This window comes from Oncorhynchus gorbuscha, linkage group LG08 (assembly GCF_021184085.1).
Source record: "Oncorhynchus gorbuscha isolate QuinsamMale2020 ecotype Even-year linkage group LG08, OgorEven_v1.0, whole genome shotgun sequence".
In the NCBI taxonomy this organism is placed as follows: Eukaryota; Metazoa; Chordata; class Actinopteri; order Salmoniformes; family Salmonidae; genus Oncorhynchus; species Oncorhynchus gorbuscha.
Genome location: NC_060180.1, coordinates 67,819,556 through 67,842,565, shown reverse-complemented (window position 1 = coordinate 67,842,565; position 23,010 = coordinate 67,819,556). Strand labels below are relative to the sequence as shown.

General features: G+C 43.3%; 2 protein-coding genes across 2 annotated transcripts; one reads left to right on the top strand and one right to left on the bottom strand.

Annotated features, from left to right (window-relative positions):
- Positions 1-2,980: 2,980 nt before the first annotated feature.
- LOC124042090 (UAP56-interacting factor-like) lies at positions 2,981-11,175 on the bottom strand. Its single transcript, XM_046360416.1, is given in 10 exon segments — positions 2,981-3,532; positions 4,418-4,556; positions 7,651-7,725; positions 7,901-7,965; positions 8,083-8,152; positions 8,923-8,958; positions 8,960-9,126; positions 9,370-9,542; positions 10,173-10,310; positions 10,796-11,175. Coding segments are annotated over 10 exon segments (1,035 nt in total). The 5' UTR covers positions 10,869-11,175; the 3' UTR covers positions 2,981-3,433.
- Positions 11,173-21,476, top strand: LOC124042089 (CPD photolyase). Its single transcript, XM_046360415.1, is given in 10 exon segments — positions 11,173-11,399; positions 11,591-11,958; positions 12,424-12,575; positions 12,906-13,088; positions 14,228-14,386; positions 14,817-15,015; positions 15,495-15,647; positions 17,052-17,173; positions 19,184-19,343; positions 21,334-21,476. Coding segments are annotated over 10 exon segments (1,650 nt in total). The 5' UTR covers positions 11,173-11,388.
- Positions 21,477-23,010: the final 1,534 nt, after the last annotated feature.

The following is a 23,010-nucleotide window of genomic DNA, read 5'->3' as shown; positions in this document are numbered from 1 at the left end:
ATCAAAAACAATGCACATATAAACACTTAATACATTTCAATAAAACTAGCAGAGCAAATCAGTCTAGGCTACCATAAGGGCACCATGGCACCGATATTGCATTAAGTAACAATGAGAGTCAAGGATATCGTTACGATAAGACGGATTGCTCGAACTAGTCGTGGCTATTCAACAAAACAACACTTAAGTTTATTTCCAGCGAATTTCTTAGTTACATGATTGTATAGCTAGCAGTGGCGTTTTGAAGTTGAGGTTTAGTATTGAAGTTTCGCAATGACAAAAACTAGCATAGTTTAGCGAGGGAAAACAAGCACGGAAAGGGTTATAGTTGGGCGCACATGGGCACTATGCTAATTCAGGGAAGTGTCGTTTACATGCACCGAAACGTTCGATTAAACAATTAAGAAACAAACGAATAAATCAGATGACATATTTAAGGAGAGCCAATCGATATACAATCCCGAAATCATCTGTAACTGTCAATAGTAAAACAAAGCTTTAAATGATTTTTGAGTGAAATTGAATCCAGAAAATGAATGGTGGAGTGACTTCCGGACACGGTAGACTCCTCACAACTCTATTTCACAGGATTTGTGAAAGTCTACCGTAAAGGCCAAATAAAATACTACGGTATGTATAGTCGTGGCCAAAAGTTGAGAATGACACAAATATTAATTTCCAAAGTTTGCTGCTTCAGTATCTTTAGATATTTTTGTCAGATGTTACTATGGAATACTGAAGTGTAATTACAAGTGTCAAAGGCTTTTATTGACAATGACAGGAAGTTGATGCAAAGAGTCAATATTTGCAGTGTTGACCCTTCTTTTTCAAGACCTCTGCAATCTGCCCTGGGATGCTGTCAATTAACTTCTGGGCCACTGATGGCAGCCCATTCTTGCATAATCAATGCTTGGAGCTTGTCAGAAGCTGTGGGTTTTTGTTTGTCCACCCGCCTCGAGGATTTTTTATTTTATTTCACCTTTATTTAACCAGGTAGGCAAGTTGAGAACAAATTCTCATTTACAATTGCGACCTGCCCAAGATGAAGCAAAACAGTTCGACGCATACAACAACACAGAGTTACACATGGAGTAAAACATACAGTCAGTAATACAGTAGAAAAATAAGTCTATATACAATGTGAGCAAATGAGGTGAGATAAGGGAGGTAAAGGCAAAAAAGGTCATGGTGGCGAAGTAAATACAATATAGGAAGTAAAACACGGAAATGGCAGATTTGCAGTGGAAGAATGTGCAAAGTAGAAATAATGGGGTGCAAAGGAGCAAAATAAATAAATACAGTAGGGGAAGAGGTAGTTGTTTGGGCTAAATTATAGATGGGCTATGTACAGGTGCAGTAATCTGTGAGCTGCTCTGACAGTTGGTGCTTAAAGCTAGTGAGGGAGATAAGTGTTTCCAGTTTCAGAGATTTTTGTAGTTCGTTCCAGTCATTGGCAGCAGAGAACTGGAAGGAGAGGCGGCCAAAGAAATAATTGGTTTTGGGGGTGACTAGAGAGATATACCTGCTGGAGCGTGTGCTACAGGTGGGTGCTGCTATGGTGACCAGCGAGCTGAGATAAGGGGGGACTTTACCTTGCAGGGTGCTCCATCATGCTGGAAAAGGCATTGTTCGTCACCAAACAGTTCCTGGATGGTTGGGAGAAGTTGCTCTCGGAGGATGTGTTGGTATCATTCTTTATTCATGGCTGTGTTCTTAGACAAAATTATGAGTGAGTCCACTCCCTTAGCTGAGAATCAAACCCACACATGAATGGTCTCAGAATGCTTTACTGTTAGCATGACACAGGACTGATAGTAGCGCTCACCTCGTCTTCTCTGGACAAGCTTTTTTCCCGGATGCCCCAAACAATCGGAAAGGGGATTCATTAGAGAAAATGACTTTACCCCAGTCCTCAGCAGTCCAATCCCTGTACCTTTGGCAGAATATCAGTCTGTCCCTGATGTTTTTCCTGGAGAGAAGTGGCTTCTTTGCTGCCCTTCTTGACACCAGGCCATCCTCCAAAAGTTTTTACCTCACTGTGTGTGCAGATGCACTCACACCTGCCTGCTGCCATTCCTGAGCAAGCTCTGTACTGGTGGTGCCTCGATCCTGCAGCTGAATCAACTTTAGGAGATGGTGGACTTTGCTGGACTTTCTTGGGTGCCCTGAAGCCTTCTTCACAACAATTGAACCGCCCTCCTTGAAGTTCTTGATGATCCTATAAATGGTTGATTTAGGTACAAACTTACTGGCAGCAATATCCTTGCCTGTGAAGCCCTTTTTGTGTAAAGCAAAGATAACGACACGTGTTTCCTTGCAAATAACCATGGTTGACAGAGGAAGAACAATGATTCCAAGCACCACCCTCCTTTTGAAGCATCCAGTCTGTTATTCAAACTCAAGCAGCATGACAGAGTGATCTTCAGCCTTGTCCTCGTTAACACTCACACCTTTGTTAATGAGAGAATCACTGACATGACGCCAGCTGGTCCTTTTGTGGCAAGGCTGAAATTGCCATCATACAAACTGAGGCAGCAGACTTTGTGAACATTATTATTCGTGTCAAACTTTTGGCCACGACATCATCCCAATGTCAAAAGTAGTGTACAATGTAGGGGGTAGGGTGCCACTTGGGCAGTGACGGTCTTATATTTTTGCCATTTCTGTTGCATGCAAGGTCAAAGAAAAAAATCAACAATTGCTACAGAAGAACAATAATATGGCTGGGAGCCTACCAATTCCCCCCTCTCTCTGATACCTACCAAACTTTTGCAGGCTTAGGCTACTGCACTCCTAAAATAATAAATTGGGTAGCAAACATCAGGTGACTATCCTAGAGCAACTGCATCCGTGCAGGTATGGACAAGATAGACCTCTTACATTTTTTCCCCTAATTAATCTATTTTCTATATTTAACAGTAGATATGCGCTGCAGGCTTACCGTGATTATGCAGAAATAATTATTAAAAAAGCCTTTTCGTACGTTAATTAGGGGTTTATTCAACAAAATTACTTTGTAGTTAGTATGAAAACATTTTAAAGTATAACATTTCCTATAGAACCGTATCCCATATCTATACATATAAAAAACATTCTACCATAATTATTTTACATCAAAAAGGCGGTGTCCAAATCTGGTTTGCCTAATATTTACTCAAACGGCATACAATTTAGAACGTATGCCTACTGTTTTCATAAAAATGAATGCAAGTAAGCAACAAATATCAGCATACTAGGCTCATCCTACTGAGAATGCATCATTCTCTTTCTACCCCAAGTCTGCTCCATAAGGAAAATCACTCAGGATCCTTTTAAAACGGTTCTATATCATCAGATAGGTGGGGATCTGTGTGTGTGTGTATGTGTGTGTGTGTGTGTGTCTGTCTGGGACACAAAGCTTTTGGGGATCCCCCTTCTCCTTTGCGTCATTGTCTTAACCCACAGTGATGAATCGGCTGCCTTTGCTGGTCTGCGCAGTGGCGACGCGCTCGTCTTTCAGGATGCGGAATCGCTCATTCAAAGTCATCGCAGTCTGATGTGACAACAGTTGGGAGAGAAAGCTTGTCAGAAAAACATTCAATTCGCTTCACACAAAATCAAAATGTTTTAGTTGTGTACATGGACATTATTGCAGGTGCAGCGAAATGCTTGGGTTTCTAGCTTCAGCAGTGCAGTAATACCTATAAATAATACTTTTGAAAAAACATTTTTTAATTATAACTAGCAATGGTCAGAGACCAAAATAAAAATATATATCAAATCTTATTTGTCACATGCGCCGAATACTTTCAGGTGTAGACCTTACAGTGAAATGCTTACTTCCAAGCCCTTATCCAACAATGCAGTTTTAAGAAAATACAACAACAAAAAATAAAAATAGTCTGGGTAGCCATTTGATTAGCTGTTCAGGAGTCTTATGGCTTGGGGGTAGAAGCCTCTTGGACCTAGCCTTAGCACTCCGGTACCACTTGCCGTGTGGTAGCAGAGAGAAGTCTGACTTGTGCACATACTGTTCAAAAGGCACTTCAAACTTCTGTCTTTCCCAGTCACCCTCTTAATGGCACACATACACAATCCATGTCTCAATTGTTTCAAGGCCTAATCCTTCTTTAACCTGTCTTCTTTCTCATCATCTACACTGATTGAAGTGGATTTAACAGGTGACATCAATAAGGGATCATAGCTTTCACCTGGTCAGTCTCGTGGAAAGAGCAGCTGTTCCTAATGTTTTGTACATTGAGGCTCACGAGGACATGATCTGAAACAACTTGGGCTGTGTTTACACAGGCAGCCTAATTCTGATATTTTACCTAATCAGATTAGCTCTTTTGCCAAAAATGTGCAAAAACATCAGAATTGGGCTGCCTTTGTAAATGTAGCCTTTGTGTACGATTGCTCAATTCTATCTTATTCTCACCGGTTTCCACACACTGTTGATGTCAAACTGCAAGGGGACTCCTTTAGGTGGTTCCGTTTTCTTCTCCTCTTCCACCTTTATCTTGACTGGGGCAGAGCTGGTGGGGGCCGAGGGGTGCAGGGACCAAGCACAAGGAGGCCTGGGACAACAGAGAAGAAAATATGGCGAGTGTTTATGGACAATTGCAGAAAATATATAATGGCACCCATGTACTTTTCTTAAATTATTCCCTATTTATTCTAAAACTACATTGCAGAAACAATTTTAGTTTTTGTAATTGTAAGTTTAGATTTGAGAAAATAAAAGATGAATGGACAATTATTGGCACCCCGGAACTACTACTTGGTGGCACAGGTTTTGGACAAGAACTGCAGACAAACGCTTCTTGTAGCCATTAATGAGCTTGTAACACCATTCTACTGGCAATTTGGCTAACTTTAAAGCAGCAAACTGCTCTAATTCTTCAATGTTTGAGGAGTGCCCTCCACCAACGGCAGTTGTCAGCTCTTGCCATAGGTTATGGATGTGATTCCGATTGTAACTCTTCCCTGGCCACTCCAGAACAGTCCAGCATTTCTTCTTGAACCATTCCAGGATGCTTTTAACATTTGTTTGGGATTGTTTAACTGCTGGAAGTTCCACAACCATGAGACAGACACAGTTTTTGGACAGTGGGTTGAACATTGCACTCCAAAACACCCTGATAATCTGCTGATTTCATGATGTCTTGCACACATTCAAGGCCCCAAGTACCAGAAGCAGCAAAGCAACCTGCTTAATTTGGTTGTTGGAAAACATAGGAAGACCTCACTACTGAAAGAGACAAGAAAGCCTGATTGAACTTCTCAAAGACCCACCTAACAAGCTTTAAAATGTTCTGTAGACCAATGAAACAAAATGATTGTACATTGGCAATACAGATCAGCACTGTGTTTACTGATGACCAAATTAAATATTAAAAAAGAAAAGAACACCCTGCCTACAATCAAACATGGGGAGGTTTGATAATGCCGTGGAGTTTCTTTGCTGCCTCTGGTATTGGGGGGGGCCTTGAATGTGTGCAAGACATCATGAAATCAGCAGATTATCAAGGTGTTTAGAGTGCAATGTTCAACCCACTGTCCAAAAACGGTGTCTGTTGAAGGTTTTGGAACTTCCAGCAGGACAACAACCCCAAACACACATCAAAAGCACCCTGGAATGGTTCAAGAAGAAAAGCTGGACTGTCTTGGAGTGGCCATGGAAGAATCCAGACCTGAATCACATCCAAAGCCTATGGTGAGATTTGGAAAAAGTAGTTGGAGGGCATCCCTGAAACATTAAAATAATTTCTGCAGTTTCCTGCCGAAAAGTGGGCCAAATTGCCAGTCGAAAGGTGCAGCAAGCTCATTGATTGCTATAAGAAGAGTTTGTTACACTACATGACAAAGTATGTGGGCACCTGTTTGTCAAACATCTAATTCCAAAATAATGGGTATTATTATGGTGTTGGTCCCCCCCTTCGCTGCAATAACAGCCTCCATTCTTCTGGGAAGGCTTTCCACTAGATGTTGGAACATTGCTGCAGGGACTTGCTTCCATTCAGCCACTGGAACAAATGTTCCAAGCTCAAACCATGAAAAACAATCCCAGACCATTACTCCTCCTCCACCAAACTTTACAGGGAGCTCCCAAGTGGTGCAGCCGTCTAAGGCACTGCGCCTCAGTGCTTGAGGCGCTAATACATTTACATTACATTTAAGTCATTTAGCAGACGCTCTTATCCAGAGCGACTTACAAATTGGTGCATTCACCTTATGACATCCAGTGGAACAGCCACTTTACAATAGTGCATCTACATATTTTAAGGGGGGGTGAGAAGGATTACTTTATCCTATCCTAGGTATTCCTTAAAGAGGTGGGGTTTCAGGTGTCTCCGGAAGGTGGTGATTGACTCCGCCGCTGTCCTGGCGTCGTGAGGGAGTTTGTTCCACCATTGGGGAGCCAGAGCAGCGAACAGTTTTGACTGGGCTGAGCGGGAACTGTACTTCCTCAGTGGTAGGGAGGCGAGCAGGCCAGAGGTGGATGAACGCAGTGCCCTTATTTGGGTGTAGGGCCTGATCAGAGCCTGGAGGTACTGAGGTGCCGTTCCCCTCACAGCTCCGTAGGCAAGCACCATGGTAATACAGACACCCTGGTTCGATTCCAGGCTCTCACAACCGGCCGTGATTGGGAGTCCCATAGGTCTGTGCACAAATGGCCCAGCATCGTCCGGGTTTGGCCGGTGTAGGCAGTCATTGTGAATAAGAATTTGTTCTTAACTGACTTGCTTAGTTAAATAAAGATTACATTTAATTATATGCATTGGGGCAGGTAGTGTTCTCCTGGCATCCGCCAAACCCAGATTTGTCCGTCGGACTGCCAGATGGTGAAGTGATCACACAGGAGAACGCGTTTCCACTGCTCCAGAGTCCAATGGCGGCAGCTTTACATCACTCCAGCCGTTGCTTGGCATTGCGCATGCTGCTCGGCCATGGAAACCCATTTCATGAAGCTCCCGACAAACAATTCTTGTGCTGACGTTGCTTCCAGGGGCAGTTTGGAACTCGGTGGGACAGACAATATTTACGAGCTTCAGCACTCGGCAGTCCCGTTCTGTGAGCTAGTGTGGCCTACCACTTCGCGGCTGAGCCGTTGTTGCTCCTAGATGTTTCCACTTTACAAGCATTTCGCTACACCCAGAATTACAGCTGTCAATCATGATTACGTGACGAAGAAGATTTGATTTGACAACAGCACTTACAGTTGACCGGGGCAGCACTAGCAGGGCAGAAATTTGCAGAACTGACTTATTCAATTATTTTAGAAGAAGTAACGAATGATGTAAGAAAAGTCCAAGGGTGCCAATATATTTGGTCGCCACTGTATACATAGGGCCAGGAGTATTTACATTTTTTTGTCATTTAGCAGATGCTCTTATCCAGAGCGACTTTCAGGAACAATTAGGGTTAAGGGCAATACTCAAGGGCACAGAGATTCTTCACCTAGCCAACATGGGGATTCGGACCAGTGACCTTTCGGTTAATGGCACAAAGCTCTTAACTACCTGCCACCCTCGCACCACTTGAACGGACTAGGTAAAACTACTGGCACTTAGTTAATATGAGGTTCTTTGGTATGGTAACTACTGGCCCTATGTATTTAGTCAGTCTCTGCTCATATAATGGTATGTGTGGCTTCATAATGTGACTCACTCAGACTGTGTCATGGCAGTGGGGTTGTTGATGGAAACGGTCAGGATCCCACTGCTGTTTGTTGACGTGCGCCACCTGGTGGACAGACAGACACACATATGGTTAGACAACTTGTGGATAATGACGAGCAAAGGTTTGTGTAGTCTTCAAGAATGATGAAGGTGCACTATATTATAGAGTGGAATGCCGTCTGTCAAGAGGCGACAGTCTCACACCCATCCACACACACACACACACGTCAAATACTCACTGGCGGGTTCTAACTGGGGCAGGGGATATAGAGGTTAAAGTCGGCTTCGGGACCTGGGCGTGAACCTGCAGTATGGAAGAATGTACAGGTGAGACAAAGACAGGACTTTCCATGCACTGTGTCCAATACATTTTTAAAAGTCTACATACGGTCAGAGACACCTACGGGCCAATAGAGTGTACCTTGAGGCCCCTGCGGGAGAGAAACGTGGCCTGGCGGGCTTCTCTCTGGGTTTGGACAGGGGGCAAGGGCCTACAAGGAGAAGACAAAATAGACGGTTGGTCTAAGGATGGAGATGGAAATGTTCCATGATGTCCTTTGTTTGTGCAATGTTATTGGAGAGCACTTGGAACAACGCTTCAGTGATTCTCAGCGTTAAACAGAGCCAGGGCCAATTTGTTCCCTACCACTTTGCTTTGATGTTAACCCTTCGATATTTGCAGATCTTATAGGCCTATATAGGTATAATCAGTGTATATGGCACTTCCCCCACATTACTTAGAGGACATCTGCAGTTGCTACATCCCTTTTTGGACTTGTAAATGAATTATATGTACCCATCGATTCTTGAATATAACTTATAAAGGCCTCATGAGTTTAGTTCAACAGTCGTACCCCCATCAGAACCCAAAATATAAGCTTGTTTTATGTTGTCTCCAATGTTCGCAAACAAAGTAAATGTAAACAAACACCATATAGCTTCAACACATGGTTAAAACTATACTTTTGATATAATGGATGGTCAGGTCCTTGCATCCCATAGCTGTATGCATTTTAGAATGGTTACATTTCTTCACCCCAAATCCCTCAGCTGTTCATTATTAACAGTAGCAGGGAGAACACTTTGTTATTGTTTCAACGGCTGCTTTGTCCTTTAATACATACAGGTCTACAAACATTGAACGGTTATGGCCAAAGGGAAGAAGGGGTAGATAGCGGTCTGGGACCGGCTGATGGTGTGACAGTGATATTCCATGGAGGGGAGTCATCCAGGAGTAATGCTGCAAATGTTATTTCCTCACCGTCTCCGCTGCTGAAAGGGTCTCGTCGAGTCGGCGTCTCTGTACGTCTGTCTGTCTGTAGGGCCTCCTTTGGCCTTGCACCTGTCTGTATTGGGCTGGTTGGATAAAAGGCCGTGATTGGTTGTTGAAGGGCCGTGATTGGTTGTTGAAGCTCCATGATTGGTTGTTGAAGCTCCATGATTGGTTGTTGAAGGGCTGTAACTTCTGAGAGAGAAAATGTAAATAGAGATGGTGAACAGAGGAGCACAGTCTTCTTTGGAAACTAACTCTCTCCTCTTTGATCCCAACAAGGGTCATGTTAACTAGGCATGAAACGGAGGAAAACAGTTCGAAACAGCGAGGTATTATCTTAACTTGTCCAATAAGGGATGCTCATTTTGGTTCTGATGCACGTTTTGCTACAGTGTGCCCTAATGAAAATGTCCCAGATGTATGAGTCCTTAGTACCCGGTTGATAGCAGGTCGGTTGAGCGGACTGATGCCTTTCTGTAGTGCTGCAGTCTTCCGGGCTGCCAGTCCAGTGATAACCCCTTGATCCCGGCGTCGACCAACCGGAGGGGGAATCTTTCGGCCTCTTCCAAAACCCGCTCTCGTTATCGCACCTCTTGTTATACCACCTCCTGGAAATGACACGACTTCTTATTCATGTGGAGAATTCAATTGATGTGATATATTGGAAGGTCTAACTAGTTCACTGGCATTTCAAATATCCCAGGCATGATTATATTAATTATTTAAGCAATATTTAAAATGTATATATGTATATTTAACTAGGCAAGTCAGTTAAGAACAAATTGTTATTTACAATCATGTCCTAGGAACAGTGGGTTAACTGCCTTGTTCAGGAGTAGAAGTCTACATACGGTCAGAGACACCTATGGGCCAATAGAGTGTACCTTGGGGCCCCTGTGGAAGAGAAACATGGCCTGGCGGGCTCTGGGATTTGATCTAGCAACGTTTCGGTTACTGGCCCAACACTCTAACCACTAGGCTACCTGCCACCCAAGGGGTGTGGTATATAGCCAATGTGGCTAAGGGCTCTTACACATGACGCAAAGCGAAGTGCCTGGATACAACCCTTAGTAATTAGAGAAGTAAAAATAAATATTTTGTCATACTCGTGGTATATGATCTGAGATACCACGACTGTCAACCAAATCAGCATTCAGGGCTCGAACCACCTAGTTTATGGTCAACAATGGAGAACTAGTTGCAGTGAAGAGCACCACAAACAAAACTACTGTACACACGTCTTTGAGTCTGTCCCCTGGTCCTCGCTCCAACTGGCTTCCCTTGGACAAAGACCTTCCCCTTCTGTAGTGGCCTGCGGTTCCCCGGGCCCGGCCTCCTTGCTTGTTGCCCTTTCTTGTTCAAACGAATTATATCATCTAGGACAGTCAGATGAACAAAACAATACGTTTACTTGTCAGTGAGCTCTTTCAGTCAATCTAACGTTATGTATGCCATGCTTATGAATTAAAGTTTGTCTGGCTCTTGGAAGTCTTGGCTGAATTTGTACATTCTAGTTAACCAACTACCGAACTACATTAATCATTCTCGCTGACATTTGGATGGGCCAATAGACCTGCATAACAACTAACGTTAGCTAGCAGTTCGTTAACTGAGTAGTAGTGGCTAATTGGCTTGATCGCATTGAATGAACGCAGCTAACTAGCGGTTAGCAAACAAAGTTGCCCAGAGTAGTATGTAAGTCGTTTTAAATATATAGTGTAATGTATCTAAAAAAATGCATATAATTAGCTATATAACGAAGCATATTATGATCCCTCATATGCGAACATTTAGCAAACTAGCAAGCAAGCTCGAGCTGCCGGTGACCCACCCACATCAACGGTGTCGCGAGCGGCCTTACCTAAAGACATGTCGACCTTATCAGGTCCGCCGGAGCTGATCCCCCGTGTAGCCGAAAAACCAACGTTGCTCATACTGTGGAAATCTGTAGCTACACACAGGAAAATATTCTGGATAAAATTCACAAAAATTAGCACGCTAGCTAGCCAGCCTAGCTATCTAGTGACGTCAAATATCCCCCCGGTCTAAACGGTTGTCACTAGATACAACAGCCACAAAGACAAAATGTGCTTTTTCGTTTAAAAAAGGTGCTATTTGGTCTTAATTTAGGGGTATGTATAAGGTTAGGAGTGTGGCTAATGTTAGGTTTAAAATCAGATTTTAAGAATATCAATTTTAGACATGGGGAGCTTAAGACTTTGTGACTGTGGTAACTAGTGACGACGGCAAAAAATAGAGACACGAATGGCATTTTGGGATGTGTAGTTGTCATAATATCCCCCCACCCCCCACCAAAGGATCTGCTCTTACAAAACAAAAAGAACACGACACGCGTGTAGATGTGTACGTATCTGCTGTTGTTTTGAATACATACATATCAAGAAGCCTCAGTTTAACTCTGAAGAGGACTGCGATACACGTTTACAATAATCTATGCATCGCAGGTAAGGCATTTCTTGCCAAACATTTCAGTGCGAGTGTCATTTAATTATTTCCTGGCTTACATCAAATGGTGTCTTGGTCTGCATGATAACATCCTGTTTTGCCATGATTGCTTGCATTATTAGAAAATGTATTGAAGATGAAAAAGTGATATTTCTTTAGTAATTATCATCCAATGCTTCCCTCTATCCAGTTTGTTGCTCATTCCAGCATCCAAGCACATTTGGAAGTTTGTGACACTCGAGAGCCAAAGACACTGCTCCTTTACCAAATTAGTAGGTCCAAGCAGCATTAATAATCGAACCACCATGCCAGCAGAAAAACGCAAGGCAACATTTGTCAAAATGGACAACACCAAACGGCAGAAGCTGCAGGCTGTAAAAGAGGGGAAGAGGGAGAGAGTAGAGGGCTGGCTGCAGGATGTGGTGGCAGAGCAACGGAAGGAGAAGAAGGACTTGAAATTCAACAAGCAGCGCCTCCGTTTTCTGTCCCAAACCCAGAAGATAAAGCAAGGTTCAGAGGGAGTAGTCTACTGGATGAACCGGGATCACAGGGTCCAAGGTGAGAATCTCCAGTATATCCACTACCAATATACAGTGGGCTCCCAAGTGGCACAGTGGGCTCCCAAGTGGCGCAGTGGTCTAAGACACTGCATCTCATTGCAAGAGGCGCCACTACAGTCCTTGGTTCGTTTCCAGGCTGTATCACATCCGGCTGTGATTGGGAGTCCCATAGTGGTGCACAATTGGCTCAGCGTCATCCCGGTTTAGCCGGAATAGGCCGTCATTGTAAATAAGAATGTCCAATAGAAAGTGCATTGAATGCAGCCTTTTCACACTGCTGAGCTGTGTTTTGGCCTGGTTTGCATCCACCATGCTCGAAATGACAATGGAAAAATAAACTATTCAAGCCAGTATAGTTTGGGTTTGGACATTGTAGTGGGAATTTTTTTTGTGGATTCTTTTCAGTATTTGCAGCCATATTCACCAGTAACAGAATGTTTGCTTCTCTCTTTGAATTCTGTAGATAACTGGGCATTGATCTATGCCCAGCTGCTTGCCCTCGAAGAGAAGCTGCCCCTGCATATTTGTTTCTGTTTGGTGGTACCACAAAACTCAGAGTTGGCCACCATCCGCCATTTTGGCTTCATGCTGAGGGGACTGGAGGAAGTTGCAAAGGTAGAGAAACCCTCCATTGTTGTCTGGGGTGAAAATGACTTGTGTGTTCTCTTCCCTGTTCTTTCTATCTAGGGAGTAGGTTGACTTTTATTGCCATGAGTCTTTCCCTGGAGGCAGAACTGAGTACATTTGTATTTTATTTATGTAAATGTAATTTGCCTGATGGAGTGATAGAGGAGGACAGACTCACAAGTGCATTTCTTTCCACGTTTCCTCCTCCTATTCGAGTGGATGCTGGGGGGTGAAAGGAATCAAGATATTCCAATTGAGATTCTCCTCTATACCTGCTTCCTTCTTGTCCCATGCACTTATTTGTCCCCCCTTTCACAGGACTGCAGTGCCCTGGATATTCAGTTCCACCTGCTCCAGGGCTCCGCAGGAGAATTGCTGCCAGGGTTTGTGGCGGACTGGAGTTTTGGGGCAGTAGTGACCGACTTCTCCCCTCTAAGGACACCGTTGCAGTGGGTGGAGGAGGTCAAAAAGGGGCTTCCGTCAGATATCCCCTTCATACAAGTATGAAGATCAGTCGCTTCAGGAATACTTAGCATTTTTTGTGTGATATCCCTTTCATACAAGTGTGAAGGTCAGTCCCTTCAGGATTACTTACATGCTGACCAGACCGGACATGTCGCGTGCGCGAGCATTGCGTTGCCATGGGCTAAACTAGAAGTCATTCCTATTTCTGACGCAGATCGCGCTGCAAGACCTGCCTCTCCCATCCCCTCATTGGTTTATAGAAGCAGGTACCCACGTGCCATCTTCTATTTGGTTATACCCATGTGGGTGATTGAAAGACAAACTTTTTTGCCGGTTGTCGTGGTAATACTATGAAAGTGTAGATGGATCACCATATAAATTCAAAGATTAAAAAGCCTGGAAGGAGGAGAGATGACTAGAGACAATTCGGTTGACCGTTTTATGTGTGGATTAATTGACGGAGTAGAGGACCTTGTGCATTTCAGATAAAATAACAACTCAATGTTTATATCCCAGGACAAATTAGCTAGCAACAGCAAGCTAGCTAAAAAGGACAAATTAACTAGCAAGCTAACTAGCTAAATTGGCATACATGTTTAATGCTTTTCGACCTGTCCCCAAATTAATGTCATTGGTTGAGAGTTGGTTTTGATATTTTAACCTGTGTGTCATGATCGCGTTTGGTGTAACGGGAGAAATACATTTATGCAAGATGGCGCACGTGCGCATCCGGTTTCGGTTCATTACTTTGCTTTTTTTTAAAAAATGTGATAGTTGCGTGTAAAAGTGCTATATTTTGCTGCAACAATTCTGATATTTTGCATGGCAATTTGCGAACATTTTTGTCAAATGTATCACAAAAATGCACAGACGGTGTGTTGTGGCTTGATTTAACATTATGGGGTAAAAGTCAGATAAAAGTCGCACCCAGATGCATTTATTTTTCTGGGTCAGTGTTATTTGGGGCCGGAGCTTCTAGAGTATCATTTGTGCAAAAGATTTGTGTTAGAAGGTTTGTGTCCCGTGTTGGGTAGACAGGGATGGAACTCACTCTGTTATACCAACACTGAACACCTATTGAATTCCTGTATAGCTTTCTTCCTTCAATTTCTCAGGCTATATTAACAAAGGATTTCCAGTCTGTCAACTACCACGTCTCCCCGTCACTACCGCAGGTCGATGCCCATAATGTGGTGCCCTGCTGGGTGGCATCAGACAAGCTGGAGTATTCTGCCAGGACGTTCCGTAACAAGATCACCAAGCTTCTGAAGGAGTTCCTCACAGAGATGCCTTTAGTGGACAAACACCCACACGCTGCTCTCCGAACCACCAAAGTAAGAGGTTGCTTATAGAAGGTGGGCCTCATTAAGATGAGGGATTCCTTAATGGTAATTGTATTGACACAATCCCCTAAACTGGGTTGGTTAATGAGTTGGTTAAATTCTTGCCTGATCAGAAAATAACCCATAGCCCCCACCGTCTCCCTTTCACCGTATTAGCAGAATGCACAGGATAGGTGTAAGCAATAAGGTGATGACTTTGCAAAACCTTCCAATGGAGCTTCTGTTGTATTGCTTACACCTATCAAGTCCCTCCAGACCTGCAAACACCAAAGTGGAAGTAAGTTTGATGTTGTTTTTAGAGAAGACCTAAGTTCTTCCTCATATCTTTCCCATCGTCTTTCCTCCTCTGTTGGTATAGGCCACTCCATATATATTAAACTTTTCACAACCTTAAATAAATGAAGCTCTTCTCTCCTTCCAGCCAGTAGACTGGGCAGAGGCATTGTCCTCTCTGGAGGTGGACAGTACGGTGGAGGAGGTGGATTGGGCCAAGTCTGGCACTGCAGCAGGCATGGCCATGTTGGAATCTTTCATCGACCTGCGCCTCAAGAACTTTGCCACTCAGAGGAACAACCCTAATTCTTCTGCCGTTAGTCAGCTCTCGCCGTGGATCCGCTTCGGTCAGTTGGGGAAGCCGCTTACTGGAATTTGTGCCAATACAAACTATAGTGTTATTTCAGCCTATAATCACACACCCACTATGAGCCTGCAATACACACCTGTGTCAGCTCTCTCCTTTCTAAATGTTGAATTGAATTCAACATGCCAACTCAAAACACAGTGTTCACCTGATACCAGCCTACAAACACACTTCTTATGACCTTATACATCTAGCACCCACCCGGTGTGAAGCCCCAATCCCACGCACCCGGTGTGAAGCCCCAATCCCACCCACCCGGTGTGAAGCCCCACTCCCACCTAAAGAAACACAGGCTTTGCAGGCCTGCTCGTATCCAGTGTTATTTGTATTCAAATGTTTTTAAAAACTTATTTCTGAAGCTCAAGGTGGACTCTACTGACTGTCCCTCCTTCTCTTCTTCCTGCTCTCTATCCCTCTATCCCTACCTCCATCCCTACCTCCATCACTACCTATCTCCAGGTCACTTGTCTGCCCAACGCGTGGTGCTGCAGGTAAAGTGCTGTGGGAAGAGTGCCGGCGAGTCCGTTTCCTCCTTCACAGAAGAACTGGTGGTGCGCAGAGAGTTGACCGATAACTTCTGTTTCTACAACCCCAGCTATGACAGTGTGAAGGGTGAGTGAGGAGGACTGAGTTCTCTTGAGTTAAGATGTGATCGGCATCCAAAATGGCACCCTATTCTCTATGTAGTGCACTACATTTGACCAGAGCCCCAAGCAAATACCTGATTAGAATTGCGCTGCGATGGATACAGGTTACAGGCCTGTTCTACAGGCTCATGACCAGTTCAACTATTTTTTTTTTTTTGTGCTGATCATAGTTTACTATTCCCGAAAAGAGCTTCTGGACACCAGAACAGCAATCGCTAACCTTGATTTGGATTCAGATTTCTACTTCAACGAATCTGAGGAACAGGGCATACTGCTCACCCTGGATCAGGCCCTAATCCCAGTGACTCGGAAAATAAACAAATCTGTGGAACAGGGCATACTGCTCACCCTGGATCAGGCCCTAATCCCAGTGACTCGGAAAATAAACAAATCTGTGGAACAGGGCATACTGGTCGTCCTGGATCAGCCCCTAATCCCAGAGATTCGGAAAAGAGACGGCATAAGGGAGGCCGACATGCGAGCACCCTGACGAATAAATAGTCCGCCTTTACCCTCTGTTCTATTGGCGAATCAGGAGAACAAACTGGATGGCTCCGTTCGAGACTATCCTATCAACGGGACCAGAAGAGAAAAGAGTCGGTCTGAGAATGGAACCCTGTGGCACCCCCATAGAGATTGCCAGAAATGAACTTGGTATTTTACCAAATAGGGCTATCTTCTGTATACCACCCCTACAATGTCACAACACCAGTGATTGGCTCAAACGCATTAAGAAGGTTAAGAAATTCTACAAATTAACGTTTAACAATGCACACCTGTTAATTGAAATGCATTCCAGGTGACTACCCCATTAAGCTGGTTGAGAGAATGCCAAGAGTGTGGAAAACTGTCAAGGCAAAGGGTTGTTAATTTTTAGAATCTCAAATATAAAATATGTTTTGATTTGTTTAACACTTCTTTGGTTCCTTCATGATTCCATATGTGTTATTTCATAGTTTTGATGTCCTCACTATTATTCCAGAGTATAGTAAATAGTAAAAATAAAGAAAAACCCTGCAATGAGTAGGTGTGTCCAAACTTTTGACTGGTACTGTCTATGTTCATATCTACGTCAATTACCTCGTACCCTGCACATCGACTCGGCACTGGTACCCTGTGTATAAAGCTAAGTTATCGTTACTCATTAAATTTTTATTATTACGTGTTATTACTTTTCTCTATTTTTTTCTCTCTGTTTTAGGGCCGGTAAGCATTTCAAATAACATTTGATTAGTATCTACATGGTAGATTATGTGCAGGGTTTTAGACATTGCAACAATTTAAAGACCATTGTGACATTTTAAAGGGGAAGGGATGTTTCCATTCTGTTTTGCGAAGTTAACATTAATGATCCTTATATTTGATCTAGGTGCAAATGACTGGGCCCAGAAAACGTTGAAAGATCACGCCAAAGACCCCAGGCCATACGTCTATACCCGCGAGCAGCTGGAGAAATCCCAGACCCACGACAAGCTCTGGAACGCAGCCCAGGTATCGTTTACAGTGCTGACCGCCCATAGACTATCAACATGCAAACCAGCCAATTCAGCAAGTCTCAGAATAACAACAAGACTTGTATTTATTTATTAACATAAATCATGTAATAAAATCTGCAGTTTACACGTTTATCCAAAGCAACTTATAATATAGTGAGTGCATGAAAACAACTCCAATCACTTTGACACATATTCATGCACTCACTACTGTAAATTGCGAAGGATTAAAGAGAATTTTCGACTTCCATCTGGTGTCGTTAACTACTAACCGTTTGCTGGTTAGCAATGCCCAGAAAAACTACACCGGGAAGTCGAAAAGAAGCTCAGTCTTCAATCAAGTCAATTCACTAACCCCATTTACGATTGTTTTGTCGATAAGCTTTTTGGTCGACAGAGATTGCTACTGCTTCGACTGAAAAAATCAGTGTACAAGACACCTGTCTGAGTGGACTAATCCATTGTGGAGGCCGTGGGGATGGCAAAGTCCATCACGCTAAGACGTGCACGACTGAAATTGTATATGGTTATGTTAAATAAAAACAATGGCGCAACACTAAACAAATGCACTTCCGCGTTGGATAGCGGTCCCTGGCAGGTGGAGTCCACCTGTGGTAAATTCAATTGATTTGGAAAGGCACACATCTGTCTATATAAGGTTCCACAGTTGACAGTGCATGTCAGAGCAAAAACAAAGCCATGAGGTTGAAGGAAGTGTCCGTAGAGCTCCGAAACAGGATTGTATTGAAGCATAAATCTGGGGAAGGGTACCAAAACATTTCTGCAGTATTGAAGGTCCCCAAGAACACAGTGGCCTCCATCATTCTTAAATGGAAGAAGTTTGGAACCACCAAGACTCTTCATAGAGCTGGCCGCCCACCTGGCCAAACTGAGCAATCGGGGGAGAAGAGCCTTGGTCAGGAAGATGACCAAGATACCGATGGTCACTCTGACAGAGCTCCAGATTTCCTCTGTGGAGATGGTTGTCCTTCTGGAAGGTTCTCCCATCTCTGCACCACTCCACCAATCAGGCATTTTATAGTAGAGTGGCCAGACAAAAGCCACTCCTCAGTAAAAGGCACATGACAGCCCACTTGGAGTTTGCCAAAAGGCACCTAAAGGACTCTGACCATGAGAAATAAGATTATTTGGTCTGATGAAACCAAGATTGAACTATTTGTCCTGAATGCCAAGCCTGGCACCATCCCTACAGTGATGGCAGCATCATGCTGTGGGGATGTGTTTCAGCGGCAGGGACTGGGAGACTGGTCAGAATTGAAGGAAAGATGAATAGCACAAAGTTCAGAGCGATCTTTGATTAAAAACCTGCTCAGGACCTCAGACTGGGGTGACGGGTCACCTTCCATCAGCCAAGACAACACAGGAGTGGCTTCGGGACAAATCTCAATGTCCTTGAGTAGCACAGCCAGAGCCCGGACTTGAACCCGATCGAACATCTCTAGAGAGACCTGAAAATAGCTGTGCAGCTACACTCCCCATCCAACCTAACAGAGCTTGAGAGGATCAGCAGAGAAGAATGGGACAAAATCTCCAAATACAGGTGTGCCAAGCTTGTAGCGTCATACCCAAGAAGACTTGAGGCTGTAATCGCTGCTCAAGGTGCTTCAACAATGGACCGAGTAAAGGGGTCTGAGTACTTATGTAAATGTAATATTTCAGTTTTTAAAATGTTTTGAATAAATTTGCTAAGATTTCAAAAAACGTGTTTATGCTTGGTTGTTATGGGCTTGGTTGTATGTAGATTGACGTGGGGGGGGAAACAATTGAATCCATTTTAGAATAAGTCAACGTAACAAAATGTGGAAAGTCGAGGTATGAATACTTTGCAAATTCACTGTATATGAAAAAATACACGTATTTAAATTTAGACTAATCGATTGGTTGAAAGAACGACGACTCGGTCAACCAATATTTTTTTTGTTGTTGACCGGGACAGCCCTATATCACTGTAAATAAGTTCTCCATCTTGTATCCTAAACTCCTGTAGTACCAGATGGTGATTGAGGGTAAGATGCATGGCTTCCTAAGGATGTACTGGGCCAAGAAGATCCTGGAGTGGACCTCTTCACCAGAGGGAGCGCTCTCCATCGCCATCTACCTCAACGACCGATACGAGTTGGATGGGCAGGACCCCAACGGATTCGTAGGTAAGTGACTCACTGGTGGTTGGTTCAATTCTTACCCAAAGCACCTATTATTTTGGTTCCATTTCTGCACCTAGCCCCTTCCTACACCCCTTCAATGTTCCTAGATCTGATAGAATTGCCTAGTTAAATAAAGGTAAAACAAATATATTATATATTTTTTAAATAAGGTGAATGGGCAATACCTACCTTTGAACTAGGTATGGTAATCGGTTTCAGGCGCATCAGTTTGTGTCGAGAAATGCAGTGCTGCTGGGTTTTCACACTCAATAGTTTCACGAATGGTCCACCACACCAAGGACATCCTGCCAACTTGACACAACTGTGGGAAGCATTGAAGTCAACTTGAACCAGCATCCCTATAGAATACTTTCGACACCTTGTAGAGTCCAGGGATTTTTTTTCTCCGGCCTAAAGAGGAGAGATGGAGGGGGATCTCCGGCCTAAAGAGGAGAGATGGAGGGGGATCTCCGGCCTAAAGAGGAGAGATGGAGGGGGATCTCCGGCCTAAAGAGGGGGATCTCGGCCTAAAGAGGAGAGCTGGAGGGGGATCTCCGGCCTAAAGAGGGGGATCTCCGGCCTAAAGAGGAGAGCTGGAGGGGATCTCCGGCCTAAAGAAGATCAGGGGGATCTCCGGCCTAAAGAGGAGAGATGGAGGGGGATCTCCGGCCTAAAGAGGAGAGATGGAGGGGGATCTCCGGCCTAAAGAGGAGGGGTATCAGGAGGGATATTAGTCTCATTCCAAACGTCGTAAATTGTTTGGTTATCTGCACGAACCCAGTCTTCACCATGAGTCATCCATACATCAATTGTCTTAAATCATTTATTTATTAACTAAGTAATTCACAGAAATGCATAAACACAGTAAATATGGTTACAAGAAATGATAGGAGAATGTGCCCTAGTGGGCTAAACCGGAATGGCGGCTTGTTAGACAGAAGGGAAGTGGGGGTCGACTAAGATGAGACACTACAAAGTTGATAATTATAACATTTGAAATGCTAATACTTTGCACATGAAGCTCACTCATACAGTCATTGCAATCATACATTTTACACTCAGTGTGTGGTCCATTTTTGTTGAAAAGTTAGTTTCTGTTGGAGAGCGCCATGCTCTCTCTCTGTTGTGGTTAAAGATGATTGTTCAGATGAGATAATGAATGATAATTATAACAATTGAAATGCTTCTTTGCACATGAACGCTCACTCATTCGAGAACTAGCAATTAATATCAAAGACTTTTCTTATTCTGTCGTCATCGATAGTTTTGTTTAAAAGTTTGTTTCTGTTAAAAGATTCAGCAATGGTCTGCAACCTTTGTTTGGTTAAAGTTGATTGTTCAGAGAAACTTGATATAATGAATTCTCAAGATTGGGGTTTTATTTGGAATTGACACGAAAGGGGCTGTCCCAATGATACACTGTGTTCTTAGCTGCAGACTAGTAATTAATATCAAAGACTTGTTTCTTATTAAACAGTCCAAAATCACATTACACAATTTTACAAACAGTATCATCCTCACCACGTGGTCATCTTATAAACAATTAAACCAATATCTGCAGGCTATTATATAAACGAGCGTTATGGTAATGTGACCACACGGGGCTCCCATGAGCTTACCCAAAGTTGTAACAAACGGACCAGTTCTACCTGCTTCTTCGTGCTGATCTTTTTACCTTCTCCGAATGCTACCATGTCTGTTTGGACACTCAAGTTCTTGAGGTTCCCCCAACCCTTTGTTCTCTATGGAACTTCACTCTATCTCTACTGTGGGGCCATGACCAGATCCTGGAATTTAAGACCCATCTTCTGACCAAGAGCCTAGTTGAAGGAGGAAAGGGGCTGCAGGGAAGGGGATGGGGCACAGTACCCAAAGAGGGCAACGTCATGACAACCTCAAAGACCTGTAATGAGGCTGAATCTTTGAGGCAAGTTGGGGGAAGTCTGTATAGAGTCTGGAGGCTTTTATCCCAACCCTCTCTATCTCTCTGTAGGTTGTATGTGGTCCATATGTGGGGTCCATGACCAAAAAGGAAAATAACCCATCTTCGGAAATTATTACATGAATTCAGGTGGCTGCACCCGCAAGTTTGACGTGGCACAGTTTGAGAGGAAGTACTGCCCCAAAGACCTGTAATGAGGATAGGAGCTGAGGCAAGTTGGGGGAATAATGTTTATTAGTCTACATATTCAGGTATCCCCCCATACCTGGGTCATATTCGTAAGGGCAAAAACATATCAAAATGTTGTTTAATGCAAAAAGGAAAAGAATCCTTTATTATTACATATTCAGGTGGTCCCTCCCATACCTGGGTCATATTCGTAAGGGCAAAAACGTATCAAAATGTTGTTCAATGCAAAAAGGAAAATAATCCTTTCTTATTACACATTCAAGGTGGTCCCTCTGTTTCTTTCTGTTTTGGTGCCTGGTGAATACTACCTTGTTCTCGAACCTACTCCAGACTTTAAGATGGGGTCAAGTTCGGCACAGTACATGTATCTTTATCTGTGTTCTTATTGTTCAGGGCCCGTATCCACAAAGCATCTCAGGAAAGGTCCTAGGAATCCTGTTCACTTGTTTTAAGACTACAACAAAAAACGACTCTTAATTCTTGCCTAATATGTTGGCATGCATAACTTCTTCTTTTTGAAAGGCATTGCACTGAATCATACAATATGATGGTTGTTAAAAGCGGAATTTTCATTATATTACTGTTATATCAACACACTCATCTCTCTCCTTCAACAACTCTGAATCTCTTTTAGCACAGTAGGCATCAAGTCACTTGCCGATAATTTTGCCTAAAACATTTTGAAAGGTCTATCATTAACCACCAAAAGCACAGCCACTAGATGCTGTCAATTGCCAAACTTATAGGCATGCCCAATTTAGGAATATTGCACTCTAAAGGGACAACTTGATATACATGTAGGTTAATGAAATAGTCAAAAAGAAAATGTGATCAAGTATTTAGGCATATCATAATGTGAATTAGGCCTCGTGTAAAATCATTGTCAAAATCGCAAGAAATACCTACTGTTGCATGAAGGTCTATATTATTTATGGGTTGATCGTATAGAACCTATTGAGTTGAACAAACTTTCAACTCCAGATCATTGCTTGTCTATGGCGCACTGTCCTTTACTGTTTTCAAGACACCTGCTGGTAACTCTTAACTGGTTAGGACAGCTCATGAGGTCTCCTAAATATCTGCCGACTAGGTGGGACTCTTGTGACTAAAGAGGCTTCCCATAGCTTTTATTTTTACCCATGAGAGGAGAAAAAAGTCTCCATTCTCGGCACCTGCGACCAATGTTCTACTCTGAGACGCTTTGTTGATACGGGCCCAGGTAGTACCTCTCCGTTTCACTCTGTTTCAAAACGTTTTCCCCCTACTGAGCACAGCTGGGGGTTTTCAGCCACAGCATGCTGCTATTTCAGGTTTATATATAACTACATGGACTGCAGAAACAATGTATACACACAACTGTAAGTCGCTTTAGTTAAAATAATCTGTTAAATGGAACATACTGTAGCTATATCAATATATCAATGTGTGTTTGGTTGGGAAGCAGATCAAACATGTCAAATAGGATGTCAAACACTCTTCTGAGGTCAAAGGTAATAATACTCCATTTAATTTGTATCTGGTATCTAAGCGACTATGCAA